Here is a 20,213-nt window from a genome sequence, read left to right on the forward strand (position 1 = left end):
ACAATACATCAGTCTAAACAAAATAAATCTTAAGAATTATTGTACACTTCTAGCTGAATAAGTGATCAGCAGACAAACATTACATTTTTAATTTTCACTCGAGGGGCAAAATTGCCAACAAAATTTATGTTAATTCAAATGCTGCCAGACCATTTCATAAACAACATTCACAATCAGCTTCTGCCAATCAAGCAATTACAAGTGCAGATCACTTATCAATAGTCTGCAATGAGAAAGATAACGTTTTAACCAGGTTGCCCGAATTCAAATCACATTTAGTATTTTGCTTCGGCAAAGCTGAAATGTTCATGTTTCAAAGCAGAAAGCAATCCAATTAAATTTCAAGCATAGAATTGCTGGCCACTACTTTGCATGAAGTTAGTTGCTTTATGGAATTTGACTGTCGCAGTTCAAGAAGGCGATTCACCACCACCATCGTCTCAAGGGCAACTCGCTTTGCCAGTGACACCAATTTCCCATGAAAGAATATAAAAAACATTCCATAAACGTGCGTCTCACGATTAGGTTTTCATCCATCAAGGGCACAAACCTGGGGATACTGTCTCATGCCAAACAAATCGTGAAGCTACTGGAGGAAAGTTGGTACGGTAAGGTGACAGTGGTGGAAGCTCAAAACTAAAGCAACCCTCTGCTATAGATTCAGTATTCCAAGAATAGCTCACTGATGGCACCTGGAGGAATAAACCATCACTGGAAGCCATAATTCTTGTCACAGCTCCAGATAGGCTTGCAAGTCATGCCCCAACAGGTAGGCGAGCTCTAGGTAGTTAAATAGCATGATGCAGCTCTGATGTGTGGTTTTAGCTAGTTGAATTACAGCAGTTCACCTAGCTTCGTACACATCGGGATTCCAGAACCTTGCCTCTGCCAACCTGCATTTAAGTTCTATGAATTTGGGTAATTGGGACGTAACTGGCTGGCACGGTGGCATAGTGGTTAGCACTGCTGCCTCACAGCTCCAGGGACCCGGATTAAATTCTGGCTTCGGGTGACTGTCTGTGTGGAGTTTGCACTTTCTCCTCGTGTCTGTGTGGGTTTCCTCCGGGTGCTCCGGTTTCCTCCCACAGTCCAAAGATGTACAGGTTAGGTGGATTGGCCATGCTAAATTGTCCCTTCGTGTCCTAAAGGTTAGGTGGTGTTACTGCGTTAGAGATAGGGTGGAGGCATGGGCTTAAGTTGGGTGCTCTTTCCAATGGTGCAGACTCAATGGGCTGAATAGCCTCCTTCTGCACAGTAGTGATTCTATAATTCTATTCTGAAGAAGAATATGCAATCCACACTGGGCAGATAGAAACCTTGCCAGGATGCTGATCTGGAGGTTCAACCTGGTGAGCGGCTTTTGCAGACCAGAAATACAGTTGATGAATAAATAAACTGATATGACAAAACCAAAGCTCAAATAGCTGCCATTATCTGCAATGCATTCTTGAAACAAACTCTCCACTGCTTTGGTCTATATTATACAAGTTGATTATGGCAATTAGTTTTTTGGAATTTCTTCGAAGGGTGAAGACTGTGAACGTCACATTGGCTTGCAAAGTGGCAAATTTTCATGCTTTAAACCAGAGTGATAACTTGCCTCATTTCACTGCCTATTGTAATAACCTTAGCATATTACAGCTACAATATTTAAAAAGACTCAAAACACCTATTCAATCCCAGAAAAGGTACGTCCCTAAACTGCCCCAGAAGCCGGTGGAAGTTCGGCAGTTGCATATATTCAGAACAGAGATCGATAGAGTTCAGGATATGGTATATGGAGATAATGTGGGAAAATGCCATTGAGGTAAAAGACAGCCATGATATAGTTGAATGGCAGAGCAAGTTCAAGGGGCCGAATGGCCTACTCTTGCTCCCATTTCCTATGTTCCTATATTCACAACTGCCTCGGGAAGGCAGAAAACATTGTCAGAGATCTCTCACACCAGGCTTTGCCCTCTTCCAGGCCCTTCCATCAGGCAGAAGACCCGCACATCTAGACAAAGGAACAGCTTCTTCCCCACAGTTACTAGACTCCTCAACGACTCTCCCTCGGACTGATCTGTTCCCTGCAAGACACTATTCACAACGCCCTATGCTGCTCTTGCTCATGTATTTGCTTTGTTTGGCCCTTGTTCCGCACTGTGACCAATTACTTATTTGTCAATGTACTTTGTCGATTATTCTTTTTGTCTACTACTGTGTACGTTCCCTTGGCTGCAGAAAAATACTTTACACTGTACTTCGGTACACGGGACAATAAATCAATCAATCAAACCAAAAGCTCTTCTCAATATATAATTTTGTTTGTTTTTTAAAAAAGCTAAAGATTTGGGGGTTTCATTGGCCTTCTCACATGGCGAGGGAAAAACCATCTATGCTGAAGAAACAAAACAGTCTTCTACTAATTGTTGTACACCTGTATATTATTATAACCTAGTAATTGTTAGATGCAAAGCAGATAAGAAGCAAATATCAAAACAACTTAATGAAGTGCTTTCAGCCTGTTGAAATACATCCATTATTTAATCTGGAGATCACTTCAAGTGCGTGCTTTACACAAAGAAGAAATACTGGATAAATGTCTTTTATAGTATAATTTTAATATGCTACATTGTGCATTGTTTGATGAATACACACTTCTTAGTAGGACAAACCTTTTAAACACTTTTACAGCCTCAGCAAAATTTCAACGTCAAAAAATCTTCAGTTTAAAAGAACAATATCAATAGCACCACCTAGGGGCTATTCAGAAGCACAACAGAAGAAAATAAAAAATACTTTTATACAGCAACAAATCACATCTTTCAATAGTGCATTACAGAGCTTAAATACAAACAATTACTCTTAGATGCAGGCATAAGATAGCCATTTTGAAAACAGCAAAATCCCACAAAAAGCAATTAAACGAATAATTACTTTTAAGTTTTTGGTTGAAGAATTAAGGTAAACCCCCTGTTCCTCTTCGAGTAGGGTGATAGAATCACAATGTTTAGGCAAAACATAGTTGAACATCACATTCAACAGCATCTGTAAAAATGACACACAGTCAGTACGGTACGAGCTGATGAGTTCAAGCCTTGGGAGTGAAGCTTAAAAAAAACTAGCATTTTCCAGCAAATAAACATATGCTCTAAATCCAGCGTTTACATCTATCAGCACTCCTTCGTTTTCATTGTGGGGTCATGCATCACATAATACCCATGATGCCCAATTTTAATTCATTCAAAAAAGAGGCTCTTAACCACCTTTTGGCTCATCGGATGTGTCCTTTCCCTGTCCAAGCTGAAAGATGTCATTGCTGGTAAGAAGGGTAATTTCCATTTTAGCCCCCAGGGGCAGTATCATGCCCTAAACCAGATTTGGACCAGTGAGGTGAAGATTAAAGCTCTCAATCCTTTTCTCTAATAATACACCTGTATTACACAGCACCACCAACTGTACCAAGGTGGCATTTTTTAATTTCCCACACCAACTAAACTGGGGCCTAAATCCCCTTGGTATTGCATTTTTCCTAGAGTTTTCTTCTGGAGCTGTATAGTTGCTAAGAACTGGATAAAACCTGCCCAAATTCATAAAGCCAGCAGAAGGGAGTAGCTTGCCGCCTATCAAGCTGTGCTTAATTTACTCACGGGCCAGGATTTAGAGGTCTATGATAGTGCTCGTTGCCGTCACCGAATAAACCTCTGCACAAGTCTATCCCAGAATTGTCCCGGTGCAGGAGGCCGCCATTTAGCCCGTTGTGTGTGCACTGGCTCTCCAAACGAGCATTGTGGTTTAGTGCCATTCCCCTGCCCTTTCCCTGCACATTGTTTCTATTCCATTCCTGTGGTGCGAATTTTGTCTGCCTTGAAGGATGATTCCCTCTGGTTCTAACCGGTAGTGAGCTGCACGGGCATAGGCTGGATGGAGCAAAAATGACAGGCAGTTGTGGGTATGGTTTACAGTCAATGCACAACAGAAACTGAGAATAAAAGGTGAAAGAGGTCATCATCAAGTGTGTTACGGCACAGCTGATAGTAAATGCCGAGCTGTCAAATACCAGAAGAGAAATGTGAAACAACTGACCTCACCTTTGTTTTTGCAATTTGTATAGTAGGTGGAGCCGTTTTGAAATCTAGAAATAATGTCCCCGACTACTTGTGATGTTTTTATAGCAAAGTAAATGTTTATTAAGAAATAGGCAAAAACAATAAACTAAAAGAGAAGTACACACATCAGACAATGGCTTCACATGTACCAATACTTTACATAGCTCCAGACAATCTTAATTTAACTACCTTCAGAGTTGATCTTCCTCTTCTGTTCAGCGACACCTTGTAGATTTTAAGGTATATAAAAGTTCAGTTACTTTTACCAAACAGTGCTTTTAATTCTCTTTTAGTGTGTCCTCTGTGGTTTCCCAGCAGTTGGCTTTGCAGATCTGGCTTTGTTCTAACGGCTTGTTGAAAGTTAACCAGCTACTCCCGCTGTTGGCAGAGATCTAAACCTTCATAGGGTTCAGTATCTCCTTAAATACGTTCTTTCTCTTTGATCTCTCATCCAGTTTCTTAAGGGCTGCTTTCTCCCAGAATTGATTAATTTCATGCGCAAAATTCTCCATAAGCGGCGCGATGTCCGCCGACCGGCGCCAAAAACGGCGCAAATCAGTCCGGCATCGCGCCGCCCCAAAGGTGCGGAATCCTCCGCATCTTGAACGGCCGAGCCCTAACCTTGAGGGGCTAGGCCCACGCCGAACTGATTTCCGCCCCGCCAGCTGGCGGGAAAGGCCTTTGGTGCCCCGCCAGCTGGCGCGGAAATGACATTGCCGGGCGGCGCATGCGCGGGAGCGTCAGCAGCCGCTCACGGCATCCCCGCGCATGCGCAGTGGAGGGAGTGATGAAGGCGGAAGGAAAAGAGTGCCCCCACGGCACAGGCTCGCCCGCGGATCGGTGGGCCCTGATCGCGGGCCAGGCCACCGTGGGGGCACCCCCCAGGGCTAGATCGCCCCGCGCCCCCCCCAGGACCCCGGAACCCACCCGTGCCGCCTTGTCCCACCGGTAAGAGAGGTGGTTTAATCCACGCCGGCGGGACAGGCATTCCAGCAGCGGGACTTCGGCCCATCCGGGCCGGAGAATCGCTGGGGAGGGGGGGGGGGGGGGGCGCCAACCGGCACGATTCCCGCCCCCGCCGGATATCCGGTGCCGGAGAATTCGGCAACCGGCGGGGGCGGGATTCACGCCAGCCCCCGGCGATTCTCCAACCCGGCGGGGGGTCGGAGAATCTCGCCCCATGTCTTTACTTTAGCTTTTAGAATTTAAAAGTAAACTTCCTTTATCCATACTTTACCTATGACATCTTTCTTTCACACCTTATTTATCTTATCCTCTGAACCACAACACCCATTCAAATCTATTCCTGCTCTATAACCATCCTTACTCAATCAACATAAGTAAACATCTGTTCAATGTCTTGCTAGTCTCATTAACATAGCAAACTTACAATTTACGTTCCCACAGTCACTTTTGTCCTTTGCTTTAATTATCATTCGCATACTCTAGCTAGTTAAAAATATGACCAGAATGTTAGCAATAGAAAAATATTACAATTCCTTAGATTATCCTGACAAGTAGCACTTGCTTAGCAATAACCTGCTCACTGATGCTCAGTTGAGATTCTGCCAGGGTCACCCAGTTTCTGACCTCATTACAGCCTTGCTTCAAACATGGACAAAACCTCCCCAGAGGTTAGGTGAGAGTGACTGCACTTGATATCAAAGCAGTATTTGACCGAGTGCAGCATCAAGGAGCCCCAGCAAAACTGGACTCAATGGGAACTAGGGGGGAACCTTCTGCTGGTTGGAGTCATAGCAGACACAAAGAAAGATTGCCATGTTTGTTAGCGGTCAATCATCTCAGCTCTAGGATAACACTGCAGGAGTTCCTCAAGATAGTTTCCTGGGCTCAGCCATCTTGAGTTGCTTCATGGATGACCTTCCTTCCATCATAAGGTCAGAAGTATGGATGCGCACTGATGATTGCACAATGTTCAACACCATTCGTGACTCCTCAGGCATGCATGACAATATCCAGGATTGGGCTGACAAGTGGCAAGCAACATTTGTGCCACACAAGTGCCAGGCAATGCCCAGCTCCAACAACAGAGAATATACTCATTACCTGTGGACAGTCAACTACATTAGCATCACTGAATCCTGGAGGTTACCATTGACCAGAAACTCAACCGGCTAGCCATATAAATACTGTGGCTACAAGAGCAGGTCAGAAGCTGGGAATCTTGCAGCAAGTAACTCACCTTCCGATTCCCCAAAGCCTGTCCACCATCTGCAAGGCACAGGTCAAGAGTGTGATGGAATACTCTCGACCTACCCGGATGAGGCAGTTCCAACAACAATCAAGAAGCTCAACATCATCCATGATAAAGCAACCCATTTAATTGCTACCCCTTCCACAAACATTCATTCCCTCTATCACTGATGAACAGTGGCATCAGTGTGTACCATCTAGAAGATATGATGCAAGAACTCACCAAGGCTCCTTAGGCAGCATGTTTCAAACCCACAACCGTTTCCATCTATGATGTGAAAATGCCGGCGTTGGACTGGGGTGAGCACAGTAAGAAATCTTACAACACCAGATTAAAGTCCAACAGGTTTGTTTCGAATCACTAGCTTTCGGAGCACAGCTCCTTCCTCAGGAGAATGAAGAGGTGGGTTCCAGGAACATATATATATATATATGTATGTATAGACAAAGTCAAAGATGCAATACGATACTTTGAATGCAAGTCTTTGCAGGTAATTAAGTCTTTACAGATCCAGAGAGAGGGGTAATCACAGGTTAAAGAGGTGTGAATTGTCTCAAGCCAAGACAGTTGGTAGGATTTCGTAAGCCCAGGCCAGATGGTGGGGGTGTGTGAATGTAATGCAAATGAATCCAAGGTCCCGGTTGAGGCTGTACTTATGTGTGCGGAACTTGGCTATATGTTTCTGTTCGGCTATTCTGCGTTGTCGCACGGCCTGAAGGCCACCTTGGAGAACGCTTACCCGAAGATCAGAGGCTGAATGCCCTTGACGGCTGAAGCGTTCCCCAACTGGAAGGGAACATTCCTGCCTGGCGATTGTCGCGCAATGTCCGTTCATCCGTTGTCGCAGCGTCTGCATGGTCTCGCCAGTGTACCACGCTTTGGGACATCCTTTCCTGCAGCGTATGATAGACAACGTTGGCCGGGTGGCACGAGTATGTACCACACGCCTGGTGGGTGGTGTTCTCACGTGTAATGGTGGTACCCATGTCGATGATCTGGCACGTCTTGCAGAGATTGCCATGGCAGGGCTGTGTGGTGTCATGGTTGCTGTTCTGAAGGCTGGATAGTTTGCTGCAAACAATGGTTTGTTTGAGGTTGCGCGGTTGTTAGGAGACAAGTACTGCGGGTGTGGGGATGACCTTGGCAAGATGTTCATCTTCATCAATGACATGTTGAAGGCTGCGAAGAAGATGTTGCAGTTTCTCTGCTCCGGGGAAGTACTGGACGATGAAGGGTACTCTGTCGGTTGTGTCCCGTGTTTGTCTCCTGAGGAGGTCGGTGAGGTTTTTTGCTGTGGCGCGTTGGAACTGTCGATCGATGAGTTTCCATCTAGAAAGACAAGGGCAGCAGACACATGGGAACAACACCACCTGAAAGCTGCCCTCCAAGTCACTCACCATCCTGACTTGGAAATATATCACAGTTCCTTCACTGTCACTGGGTCAAAATCCTGGAACTCCATCCCTAACAGCACTGTGGGTATACCTACATCAGAGAGACTGCAGCAGTTCAAGAAGGTAGTCCACCACCACCGTCTCAAGGGCAATTTGGGTGGATATTAAGGGCCAAGCCAGCAATGCCCACATTCCATAAACATTCCTGCTTGTAACCATCACAATAAAAATTGGCAGATACAATAAGGGGACTAGGCTGAGTCATAATCCACAGTTCTTGAGCAGTAATAGGTATCAATCTTTTCATTTACCACTTTAAATCACAAGTACAAAAAAAAAATGTTCTTACACACTGGGAACCCAGAGGCGGACTGTTTTGTCTCGGGATGCAGAAGCCACTAAGTGACCAGAGGGAGAGAACTGAATTGACAGGACTGCATCTTTGTGACCGACAAATCGATAGGCTCTCATCTGTGGCTTCAAATTCCAGATCATGACACAGGAATCCATTGATCCGGTTGCTGTTAAAAGAAAACAATGTTTTAAGGTTTGTTACAAACCTGCAAATGTAAACTGGTACATTTTCTTTCTTTAAAATTATGCATCAATGCAGTCTCCTTCAACCCCTTTCCCGCATTTGTAAACTGAGTACGTAACCATCATATTCCATAACCTGCAATGCAGCAATTTCTATGATGCTATGAAAACTATGCCTCACCCGTCTCAAATCTGCCAATTTTGATCAGTGTATAAAAACTGTGAAACAGAATTTGATCTTATGCCCAGCTTTCGGATCTCTTTACTCCTTTCCGGAACAGGGACTACCCAAAAGCCCCGCGGTTTGTAGTACTACTTTTCTTTACTTTCACCAACTACCCACTTTCTCCCCTCCTATTGTTTTCTCACTGTCCTTACAGCTCTTCAGCCACGATTCATCCATTAGCCGCACCACCCATCGATAGCAAACTAATCAATAATGAAGACATTATAGCCAAACCCAATTCCATCCTGGCCCAACAAACACCAAAGACCAGCAGACACAGATTTCTAGCGGGTTTTCCCCTCTTTAAGCCATGGAAGCAGAGGTCAGTTGCGCCCTCACCACTAGCCCGATTGGGCTTTCCTGACCTAAATGGACCATATAATCAATGGGTGAATTAGCTGAGCCAGCAGATAAGGTCATGAGAAAAATAGGTAATTATATGGCATTGTCTGAAAAAGGATAAAAAGTTAAACCATGGCCCTGTCTGGGTAAAATATCCCATGGCAGTATTTCAAAGAAGAGCAGGGGAGGTATCCCGGTGGCCAATACCTTATCCCTTAACATCACAATAAACACATTAACTGGCCATTGTCACGTTGTTTGTGGGAGATTGCTCTATGCAAATTGCCTGCCACGTTTCCTATATTATAGTGACTACTCTTCAAAAGGTACTTCATTAGCTGTAAAATGCTCAGGAAATCTGGGGATCATCAAAGACGCTATATGATGCAAATCTTTCTTTCTTTCACATTATTAGCATGAAATAAAGCAGATGAAGTATTTTGTGGTAGAAATTTATTGTGTTAAACTTCCCTTCAGAAACAAAGAAATGACAGTGGCAGGTGCACTGCAATAACTTGCCAAGGTTCCTTAGACAGCACATTCCAAACCCATGGCCACGACCATCAAGAAGGACAAGAGCAGCAGATACCTGGGAACTCCACCCCTCCAAGTTACTCACCACCCCGACTTGGAACTGTATCACTGTTCCTTCATTGCCGCTGGGGCAAGATCCTGGAACTCCCTCGCTAACAGTAGCGTGGGTGTACCTACACCTCAGGAACTGCAGTGGTTCAAGGCACTGTAGCCCAGTGGTTAGCACGGTAGCATTGTGGATAGCACAAATGCTTCACAGCTCCAGAGTCCCAGGTTCGATTCCGGCTTGTGTCACTGTCTGTGCGGAGTCTGCACATCCTCCCCGTGTGTGCGTGGTTTTCCTCCGGGTGCTCCGGTTTCCTCCCACAGTCCAAAGATGTGCGGGTTAGGTGGATTGGCTATGCTAAATTGCCCATAGTGTCCAAAATTGCCCTTAGTGTTGGGTGGGGTTACTGGGTTATTGGGATAGGGTGGAGGTGTGGACCTTGGGTAGGGTGCTCTTTCCAAGAGCCGGTGCAGACTCGATGGGCCGAATGGCCTCCTTCTGCACTGTAAATTCTATGATTCTATGATTCACTGTTGCTTCACAGTTCCAGGGCCTGGTTTGGGTCAATGTCTGTGTGGAGTCTGCACATTCTCCCCGTGTGTGCGTGGGTTTCCTCCAGGTGCTCTGGTTTCCTCCCACAGTCCAAAGATGAGCAGGTTAGGCGGATTGACCATGCTAAATTGTCCTCAGTGTCCAAAAAAGGTTGGGTGGGGTTACTGGGATAGGGTGGGCTTAAGTAGGGTGCTCTTTCCAAGGGCCGGTGCAGATTCGATGGGCCAAATGGCCTCCTTCTGCACTGTAAATTCTAAGCTTCGATGAAGGCAGCTCACCACCACCTTCTGAAGGGCAATTAGGGATAGGCAATAAATGCTGGCCTAACCAGCAACACCCACATCCCATAAATAAATTTTTTTTAAAGATAGATGAGCAATGCTGTTTTGCTCGATTTGACAGAAATCTGTCTAATAGCTGCTGGAAATAGCTGCTTTAAAAAGTCAGTTAAAATAATGTGCACCCTTTGATTGTTAGTAGTTTATGTCCTGAAAACTTTAAGGATCTGTACTGAAGTTGCTTTCTACAAATTTGATATTGAATATTCAAGCATTCATCAAAATAATCAATCTTAAGAAACCTTCTACTAACTAAAGGCACATTATATTATTTTTAATGAACAGGATTGCATTATTGAGTAATACTTTCTTCTAACTAATAGCGATCATTAGGTTTCGGGTCATTATGGAAAAAGAGATGGACAATTCTATAATGAAGAAACTCAGCTCCAGCGGGGCTAATTCCAATGAGCTGGAAAAGGATATAGGGTAGTAGCCGATGATTGGCAGGCCAAACGGTGAAGGAGCATTGGGGGGGCCTTCACGGAAGAGATAGTCTGAGTACAGGGTAAACACATTCCTCAAGGATAGAGAAAGGGCATCTAAAGCCAGAGGCCTCTGGATGGCTAAAGAGATTTTTTTTTAATGTATGGGGAAAACAGGCTTATGATAGCTGTCAGGTTAAAAAAAACAGTAGGGAATCATGCAGAAAGTGCAGAGCAGAATTATAAAAAGAAATCAAGGATTGTATTAGATCAAAGGAGGAGGTGTACAAAGTTGCCAAAAATTAGAGTAAGCCTGAGATGTGGAAGCATTTTAGAATTCTGCAAAGGAGGACCAAGTAAGTGATTAAGACAGGGAAAATAGAAAATGAGAGTGAACTAGCAAGAAACATAAAAAAGGACTGCAATATCTCCCAGAGGTATGTAAAAAGGCGATTAGCAAAAGCAAATAGGAGTCCACTATAAGTGGAGTCTGAAGAATTTATAATTGGGACTAAGCAAATGGCAGAGAAACTAAACAAATACTGTGTGTCTGTCTTCATGGAGGAAAATACTAAAAACCTCCCAGAAATAATGAAGAATCAAGGAACTTGTGTAAACAAGTGCAAGTTATTAATATTAGCAAATCAAAAGTACTAGAGAAATTAATAGGACTTAAAAGTAAAAAAGGTCCCCTGGACCCGATGATCTACATCCCAGATTGTTGATAGAGTTGGCTGTAAAGGTGGTAGATGCATTGGTGGTCACCTTTCGAAATTCTATAGACTGCAAAATGGTTCCCGCAGATTGGAAAGTGGCAAATATAACCCCACTATTTATGAAAGGAGGGAGAAAGAAAAGGGGGGACCACAGGCCTGTTAGCTTTATATTAGTACTAGGGAAAATGCTATAATCTACAATAAAAGATGTGATAACAGGACACTTAGAAAATAATGGTAGGATTGGGCAGAGTTAATGTGGATTTATAAAAGGGACATCATGCTTAACAAGCCGGTTGGGAGGTTTTTGAGGTTGCAACTGGCAGAATAGATAAGGGGGAACCGGTGGATGTGGTATATTTAGATTTGCAGAATGCTTTTGAAAAGATCTCACACAAGAAATTGGTAGACAAAATAAGGGCACATGGAATTGGGGAAAATGCTGGCATAGATGGAGAACATTATCGGACAGAAAACAGAGAGTGTGAATCAATGGGTCATTTTCAGGTTGGCAAGCAGTGGCTAGTGAGGTACTGCAAGGGTAAGTACTTGGGTTCCAGCTATTCATAATCTATATCAATGCTTTGGATGGGGGATTAAATGTAATATTTCCAAGTTTGCAGATGACACAAAATTAAGTGGAAATGTGAGATGTGAGGAGGAAGCAAAGGTACTTTATGGGGATTTGAAGAGGCTAAACGCGTGGGCAAAGATTTAGCATGCAATGAGGAGAAATGTGATGTTATTTACTTAGGTAGAAAAAACCGAAATGCAGGGTATTTTTTAAATGTTGACAGGCTGGAAAATGTTGACCATCATAGGGATTTGGGTGTCCTCGTTAATGAGTCAATGAAAGCTAACATGCAGGTCCAACAAGTAATTATACAGGTAAATGGTATGTTGACCTATACTGCAAGAGGATTTGAGTATTGGAGTAAAGATGTCTCACTGCAATTTTATAGAGCCTTGGTGAGGCCGCACCTGGAATATTGTGCGCAGTTTTGGTCTTAACAAGGAAATATATATTTGCCATACAGTGTGCAATGATGGTACACTAAGTTAACTCCGGAGATGGAGGGATTATCCTATGAGAAACGATTAAATAGACAGGGCTTTTAATCTCTGGAGTTTAGAAGAATGAGAAGTGATCTCATTCAAACATACATAAATAGCTGGCTTGTAATGCAGAACAAGGCAACAGCGCGGGTTCAATTCCCGTACCAGCCTCCCTGAACAGATGCCGGAATGTGCCGACTAGGGGCTTTTCACAGGAACTTCATTGAAGCCTACTTGTGACAATAAGCGATTATTATTATAAATTCTTAAAAGGCTTGACAAAATACCCTTAAAAGGTAGATGCAGAAAGGGTGTTTCCTCGGCTACGGTGTCTAGAACCAAGGGACAAAGTCACAGAATAAGAGGCACATCATTTAGGACTGAGAGGAAAAGGAGAAATTTCTTCACTCAGAGGGTCTTGAATCGCTGAAATTCTCTGCAGCTGATAGATGTATACATATTCAAAACATCAAGGGATATGGTGATAGTGCAGGAAAATGGTGTTGAAGTAGATCAGCCATGACCTCATTGAATAGTGGAGCAGGCTCAAAGTGCTGAATGGCCTATTCCTACTCCTATTTCTTGTGAAATAAGAGGGGAAAATAGCACAAAAGAGGGAAGATTCGAAAGTAACACATAAACAGAGCACCTCCACAGTCTTTTCTAAACATTTAAAAAGATGGTGAGAGGAAAGATGGGACAGATTAAGGACCAAAAAGGAAATCATCTTGAAAACAGAGGGCATGGTTGAGGGAGTGAAAGAGTATTCTGGATCTGCCTTCACACAAGAAGATGCTATTGCCAATGTCAGTAAAGGAAGAAGAAATAAACAAAAGCACAAGATGCCCAGTCAATCCTACAAAGTGCTCCTCACTAACATATGGGGATTTATGGCCAAAATTGCAAGAGCTGTCCCAAAGACTAGCCAAGCAACAGCCTGGCATCGTCATCCTCAGCAAATCATACCTAATAATTAATGGCCCAGACCCCTCCGGCATCATCACTGTGTACATCCTGTCCCGCTGGCAGGACAGACCCGCCAGGACCATACCTTATCCCCTAACTTTATGGATGCCCCAAAATATTATAAATTGACAGTTTAATCAGGAAATGAAACATACCCAACTGCTTCATGTTAATGTTAAAGTCGATACATGTGACAGTGTCACGATGGCCTTTAAAGTGCCGTTCTAATGTCGGATCCTCCTACAAGGTAAAAAAGTGAAACCTTAAATATTTGCACATACTGTGTTTCAAACATTAATTACACCCAGTTATTATTGTTACAGTGTATTTATTTTAAATGATTGTGCAACACACATTTTGAAAAAAATAAAATATTCCTACACAAAAACTGTTTTGATAATTATTTCATACGAATACATTCACCTGTCCTCTCACGTGTCCTACCTTCCAGCCAGCTTTGAGTAACAGTCCGCCAACTCTCCACCTTCCCACAAGCAATGAGTACCAGCATAATGCCCCTTTGAGACCCACAGTTCTGGAAAAATAATGGAACGTGGACCAAAACTGAAATGGTCCAGGTTTCTTGACACCAGGTTCAGGCAGGGAGTACAGCTGCTCTGGCAGCATCGCACCCAACTCAGGCAGAAACTGAATATCATCTCCCCATCCCACCGGACTCCCGCCCCTCCAACTTGCCTCGAGACAAACTTGACATATCTGATAGCTTTTTCCCATCCTTTGTTTCATATGTTCAGAGTAACTTAAGCAACCAGAAATATGATGGTTGGAATAAATGGCAATGGAGGGCTGTGACTAGTGGTGTTCCGCAGGAATAAGTGCTGGGACATTTGCTATTGTAGTATATATAAATGATTTGGAGGAAATTATAACTGATCTGATTAGTAAGTTTGCGGCCAACAAAAAGGTTGGAAATGTGGATAGCGATGAGGACTGTCAGAGGATACAGTAGGATATAGATCGGTTGGAGACTTGGTCGGAGAGATGGCAGATGGAGTTTAATCAGGACAAATATGAGGTAATGCATTTTGGAAGGTCTAATACAGGTGTGAAATATACAGTAAATGGCAGAACCCTTAAGAGTATTGACAGGCAGAGGGATCTGGGTGTGCTGGTCCGCAGGTCACTGGAAGTGGCAACATAATTGGAGATGGTAGTCAAGAAGGCATATGGCATGCTTGCCTTCATCGGCTGGTGCATTGAGTATAAAAATTGGTAAATCATGCTGCAACTTTAGTTAGGTCACACTTGGAATATAGTGTTCAATTCTGGTCGCCACTCTACCAGAAAGATGTGAAGGTTTTGGAGAGGGTACAGAAGAGGTTTACCAGGATGTTGCCTGGTATGGAGAGCATTAGCTATGAGGAGAGGTAGGATAAACTTGGTTTGTTCTCACTGGAATGACAGAGGTTGAGGGGCAATTTGAAATTAAATGAAATGAAAATGAAATGAAATGAAAATGAAAATCGCTTATTGTCACAAGTAGGCTTCAAATGAAGTTACTGTGAAAAGCCCCTAGTCGCCACATTCCGGCGCCTGTTCAGGGAGGCCGTTACTTGATAGAAGTCTACAAAATTATGAGAGGCATGGACAGGGTGGAAGAGTCAATTACTAGTGGGACATAGGTTTAAGGTGCGAGGGCAAAGTTTAGAGAAGATGTGCGAGGGAAGTTTTATTTATTTTTTTTACACAGAGGGCAGTGAGTGCCTGGAACTCGCTGCCAGAGGTGGTGGAAGCAGGTACAATAGTGATGTTTAAAGGGCCATCTTGAAAAATACATGAACAGGATGAGAATTGAGGGATACAGACCCTGAAGTGTAGAAGGTTTTAGGTTGGACAGGCACCATGGTCAGCACAGGCTTCAAGGGCCCAAGGGCCTGTTCCTGTGCTGTACTTTTCTTTGTTGTTTGTTCTTGCTAATATGGATTGTAGTGTCCAATTCTCATCACACATAGAACATAGAACATTACAGCGCAGTACAGGCCCTTCAGCCCTCGATGTTGCACCGACCTGTGAAACCACTCCAAAGCCCATCTACACTATTCCCTTATCGTCCATATGTCTATCCAATGACCATTTGAATGCCCTTAGTGTTGGCGAGTCCACTACTGTTGCAGGCCGGGCATTCCACGCCCTTACTACTCTCTGAGTAAAGAACCTACCTCTGACATCTGTCTTATATCTATCTCCCTCAATTTAAAGCTATGTCCCCTCGTGCTAGACATCACCATCCGAGGAAAAAGGCTCTCACTGTCCACCCTATCCAATCCTCTGATCATCTTGTATGCCTCAATTAAGTCACCTCTTAACCTTCTTCTCTCTAACAAAAACAGCCTCAAGTCCCTCAGTCTTTCCTCATAAGATCTTCCCTCCATACCAGGCAACATTCTGGTAAATCTCCTCTGCACCCTTTCCAATGCTTCCACATCCTTCCTATAACGCGGCGACCAGAATTGCACGCAATACTCCAAATGCGGCCGTACCAGAGTTTTGTACAGCTGCAACATGACCTCATGGCTCCGAAACTCAATCCCTCTACCAATAAAAGCTAACACACCATAAGCCTTCTTAACAACCCACTATAGTTGGCATTTGGGATACATTCTGTGGGCATCAGTGAAGTGACAATGCTCACTGCTGACTTCAAGGAAAGCTGCCCACAAGATGTAGCAATATCCTTGGTGTGGATTTCCCCGTTCCTGACACCAGTTCTAATCTGGCATCAAGGGGATATCCAGCAGCAGTGATGTCATCATGCAGCATAAGCAATAAATCACTTGGCTCAGCAGAAATCCAAGCCAGATCCTGGCAAAGGGGAAGGCAGAAAGGGATTTGACCATGTGGTTGTGAATTTCTATCTGAAGTGCAGGAACATGGGAGACAATGTAGGTCAGCAAGTTTCAGGCTGTTAGCTGAATGAGACAATGTGCGTTAGGATGTGGGCAGAAAAGGTTTGGATGAATTCAGGTTTATGAATGGTGGGAAATGGGAGGCCAACCAGGAGAGCATTGGAATGTTTCAGTCTGGAGTCAATAAGGTATGAATTAAGGTTCCAGCACCCAAGACATTAAGGCTGTGGTAAGAACGAGAAATGTTATGGATGTGAAATTAGATGGAGAGTATAGAGATCTGGAGCTCTGCTCAGGGTTAATAATGATGCCAATGTTGTGAACAGTCCAGTCAGCCAGAGACAGCAGCAAGTGAAGTGAAGTGAATGGAAGCGAATGGAATGGAAGTGAGTGGAATGGGTGGCACAACAAAACTTGTGGCAGGGGCAGAAGACAATAGCTTTGGTCTTTCCAATATTTAACTGATGGAAATTGTGGCTCATCCAGGAGTAGACATCAGATGAGTGGTCTGGTAGCAGTTTTGTTGGTGGGATAGAACCAAATGTCATCCATTACCATACATATCGAAACTGGTGTCACGATTTTAGATTATGTTACTAAGAGATATATTGATTAGAAGTTGAAGTAGCTCGAGGATAGGTCCTTCAGAGACTCAAAAGGGATGGTAAGAGAACCATTGCAAGAGATTCCAAGGCAACCACTGGGAATACATTCGAGGGAAGCCCTCACAATGGCCTGAACAATGTCAATTGAATCTCAGGCTGCAAAGGGATAGAGAAAGATGAGGAGGAATAGCAAACAACTGTTTCAGACACGCAAGATGAGACTGTCACTTTGATCGTAATGTTTCTGTGCTTTTGAAGGGATGGAAATATGACTTGAAGAAGTTCAAATGTGGGCCTGCAGGAAAGATGGACACAAATTTGGAAGGGAGCAACAAGTTTAAAGCCTTTAGGGAGGAAAAGGTCAGAGATGGGGCAGTGGTTTTAAAAAGAACATTTAAAAAAGCAACGGTATTTTTAATAAATGGAGGATGATGGTGTCAGATTTGAAAACAATAGGGATAATATCTAGGTACAAGTACAGGGTACTAGGTTGAGGGCGGCAGTGGTAGCTCAGTGGTTAGCACTGTCGCTTCACAGCTTAAGTAGGATGCTCTTTCTTATGGGCAGCACGGTAGCTCAAGTGGATAGCACTGTGGCTTCACAGCGCCAGGGTCCCACGTTCGATTCCCCACTGGGTCACTGTCTGTGCGGAGTCTGCACGGGTTTCCTCCGGGTGCTCTGGTTTCCTTCCACAGTCCAAAGACGTGCAGGTTAGGTGGATTGGCCATGATAAATTGCCCATAGTAACCAAAAAAGGTTAGGAAGGGTTATTGTGTTACGGGGATAGGGTGGAAGTGAGGGCTTAAGTGGGTCGATGTAGACTCGACGGGCCGAATGGCCTCCTTCTGCACTGTATGTTCTATGTTCCGAGGGCCGGTGCAAACTCAATGGGCCGATTGGCCACCTTCTGCACTGTAAATTCTATGAACAGTTTGCAGTGCCAGTAGCATCGGAGTGAAAAAGCCAAGTGGGACAGTTGGCAATTTAGCAGGAATAGGATCAAGGGAGCTCAGAAAGGGCGTGAGGGGAGGGATGCTACAGAAAGAAGTAAGTGGCAAGTCTAGGTGTGGGTGTGTGTGAGTTCGTTGTTTTGGGGGGGGGGGGGGGGGCGTAATAGAGAGAGAAAAGACACGACTAAGGCAGTTGAATGAACCATGTCAAGGTTGTTGTGTTATGCTTCTTCATGTAGCATAAGCTACTTCCTTGATGTATACTCTGACAAAGGAAGGTTCAGACTTGGAGATAGTTTTAACACATTTATTGAACAGTTAACAATTCTCCTACTTGAGTTCGACTCTCCTGCTGATCTTGCTATAGTAACTCAATCTAACTAACCAGTCTGCTCTAATCCATGCGGTGGGTGTGATGCTCTGATCTGCCCGTGTCTCGGAGTGTCGCCTATGGAAAGAGAAAGAGTATGTGTGTCCTGTCCTTTTATATGGGTAGCCCCCCTTCTGGTAGTGTCACCTCTGGGTGTGTCTTGACTGCCTATCTTACTGACCTATTGGTGTGTCATGATGTTTCTGGTGCACCCTCTCGTGTTTATTCAGTCCTAGTGTATCTACATTAACCCCTTGTGTATTTACAGTGATGCATATCACCACAAAGGTTAGTTTCAAAGCATTCTGTAAACTCCTCATACTTGCAGCTGAAGGACAGGAAGTAGACAGTTCATAGCAGGGAGATAAGATGCCAGGAGTTAAATTCACATTCCAGATGACCCTGGACTGATAAACAGTGTTAATGTTAGGAGAGGACAGCGTGATCTCATGCTCCTGAAATGGGCGAAGAATGTCTACACCAGTGACCCTGGTACAATGTTTTGCAATTACCGAATCCAGATTTAAAATGTGACATCCTCAGGCTGCTTCACTATATTGCAATTTAAAGATGAGCTGAAGTGAACCTGATGCCCTTGGGCAGTCGTGTATTTGTTATGGGATGGTAGTCAATGGAAAAAAATGAAAATAAATATGGCATTCATGGTGCAAGAAGTCAATCCGCCGACACACTCCAGGTCTCATCCTCCCCACAGCTTGGCAGAGCCTCTCCCCTGCCCAGCTCTCACCCACTCCTCCTCCCAGCTCTCACCCTCTCAGTCTGGCAGAGCCTCTCCCCACCCAGCTCACACCCTGGCAGAGCCTCTCCTCCTCCCAGCTCTCACCCTCTCCTCCTCCCAGCTCTCACCCTCTCAGCCTGGCAGAGCCTCTCCTCCTCCTAGCTCTCACCCTGGCAGAGCCTCTCCTCCTCCCAGCTCTCACCCTCTCAGCCTGGCAGAGCCTCTCCTCCCAGCTCTCACCCTGGCAGAGCCTCTCCTCCTCCCAGCTCTCACCCTGGCAGAGCCTCTCCTCCTCCCAGCTCTCACCCTCTCAGCCTGGCAGATCCTCTCCTCCTCCCAGCTCTCACCTGGCAGAGCATCTCCTCCTCTCAGGTCTCACCCTGGCAGAGCCTCTCCTCCTCCCAGCTCTCACCCTCTCAGCCTGGCAGAGCCTCTCCTCCTCCCAGCTCTCACCCTGGCAGATCCTCTTCTCCTCCCAGCTCTCACCCTGGCAGAGCCTCCTCCTCCCAGCTCTCACCCTCTCAGCCTGGCAGAGCCTCTCCTCCTCTCAGCTCTCACCCTGGCAGAGCCTCTCCTCCTCCCAGCTCTCACCCTGGCAGAGCCTCTCCTCCTCCCAGCTCTCACCCTCTCAGCCTGGCAGAGCCTCTCCTCCTCTCAGCTCTCACCCTGGCAGAGCCTCTCCTCCTCCCAGCTCTCACCCTGGCAGAGCCTCGCCTCCTCCCAGCTCTCACCCGGAGAGCCGTATGCCACTCAGGGCTCGCCGAGCCGGTCTCCGGCCATCGCGGCTCACCTACCAGGCCGGAACTCATCTTGCCTCCTCAGCTGGAGTCAGGAGCCGCCTACCCCACTAGGCCCGGCGCTACGCTCCGTCACCTTGGTTACCCCGCTCCACCAATCCGGGCGCTCCTCTCCCGCGCGCAGCTGGCCGCCGCAGCCAGGCCACGCCCCTTCCTTAAAGGCGAATGCACAGGCCAAATATCTCTCCGCCGATTTAAATGTCAAACACCTGACAGCAGAAGAAGGAGCAGCAGGAGTTAAAGTCGCTTTTAGGTCACGTTCCCCTCCAGAATGGTGGTACGGTGGGTAGCACTGCTCCTTCACAGCTCACGGGACCCGGGTCAGCCTCGGTGACTGTGAAGTTTGCACTTTCTCCCCCTGTCTGGGTTTCCTCCCACAGTCCAAAGATGTGCAGGTTAGGTGAGGTTGTTGGGCGAGGGAGTGGGCCTGGGTAGGGTGCTCTTTTG

The 20,213-nt window shown here is 45.3% G+C and overlaps 1 protein-coding gene across 6 annotated transcripts in view; it reads right to left on the reverse strand.

The window, feature by feature from the left end:
* LOC140388452 (POC1 centriolar protein homolog A-like) overlaps positions 1-19,881 on the reverse strand; it is a 180,262-nt gene extending 160,381 nt beyond the window's left edge. For 4 of the 6 annotated variants that reach the window (XM_072472612.1, XM_072472609.1, XM_072472608.1 and 1 more), the window contains exons 1-3: positions 19,764-19,881; positions 13,594-13,678; positions 8,050-8,221 (exon numbers count right to left, since the gene is read on the reverse strand). In XM_072472612.1, the coding sequence (XP_072328713.1) occupies positions 8,050-8,221; positions 13,594-13,678; positions 19,764-19,778 (272 nt within the window). In that variant the 5' untranslated portion in view covers positions 19,779-19,881. Of the gene's footprint in view, positions 1-8,049; positions 8,222-13,593; positions 13,679-19,667; positions 19,687-19,763 lie in introns of those variants that run through there. The other 2 variants (XM_072472613.1, XM_072472610.1) reach the window with 2 other exon arrangements.
* Positions 19,882-20,213: the final 332 nt, after the last annotated feature.

The sequence above is a fragment of the Scyliorhinus torazame genome, chromosome 13 (genome assembly GCF_047496885.1).
Source record: "Scyliorhinus torazame isolate Kashiwa2021f chromosome 13, sScyTor2.1, whole genome shotgun sequence".
Lineage (NCBI taxonomy): Eukaryota > Metazoa > Chordata > Chondrichthyes > Carcharhiniformes > Scyliorhinidae > Scyliorhinus > Scyliorhinus torazame.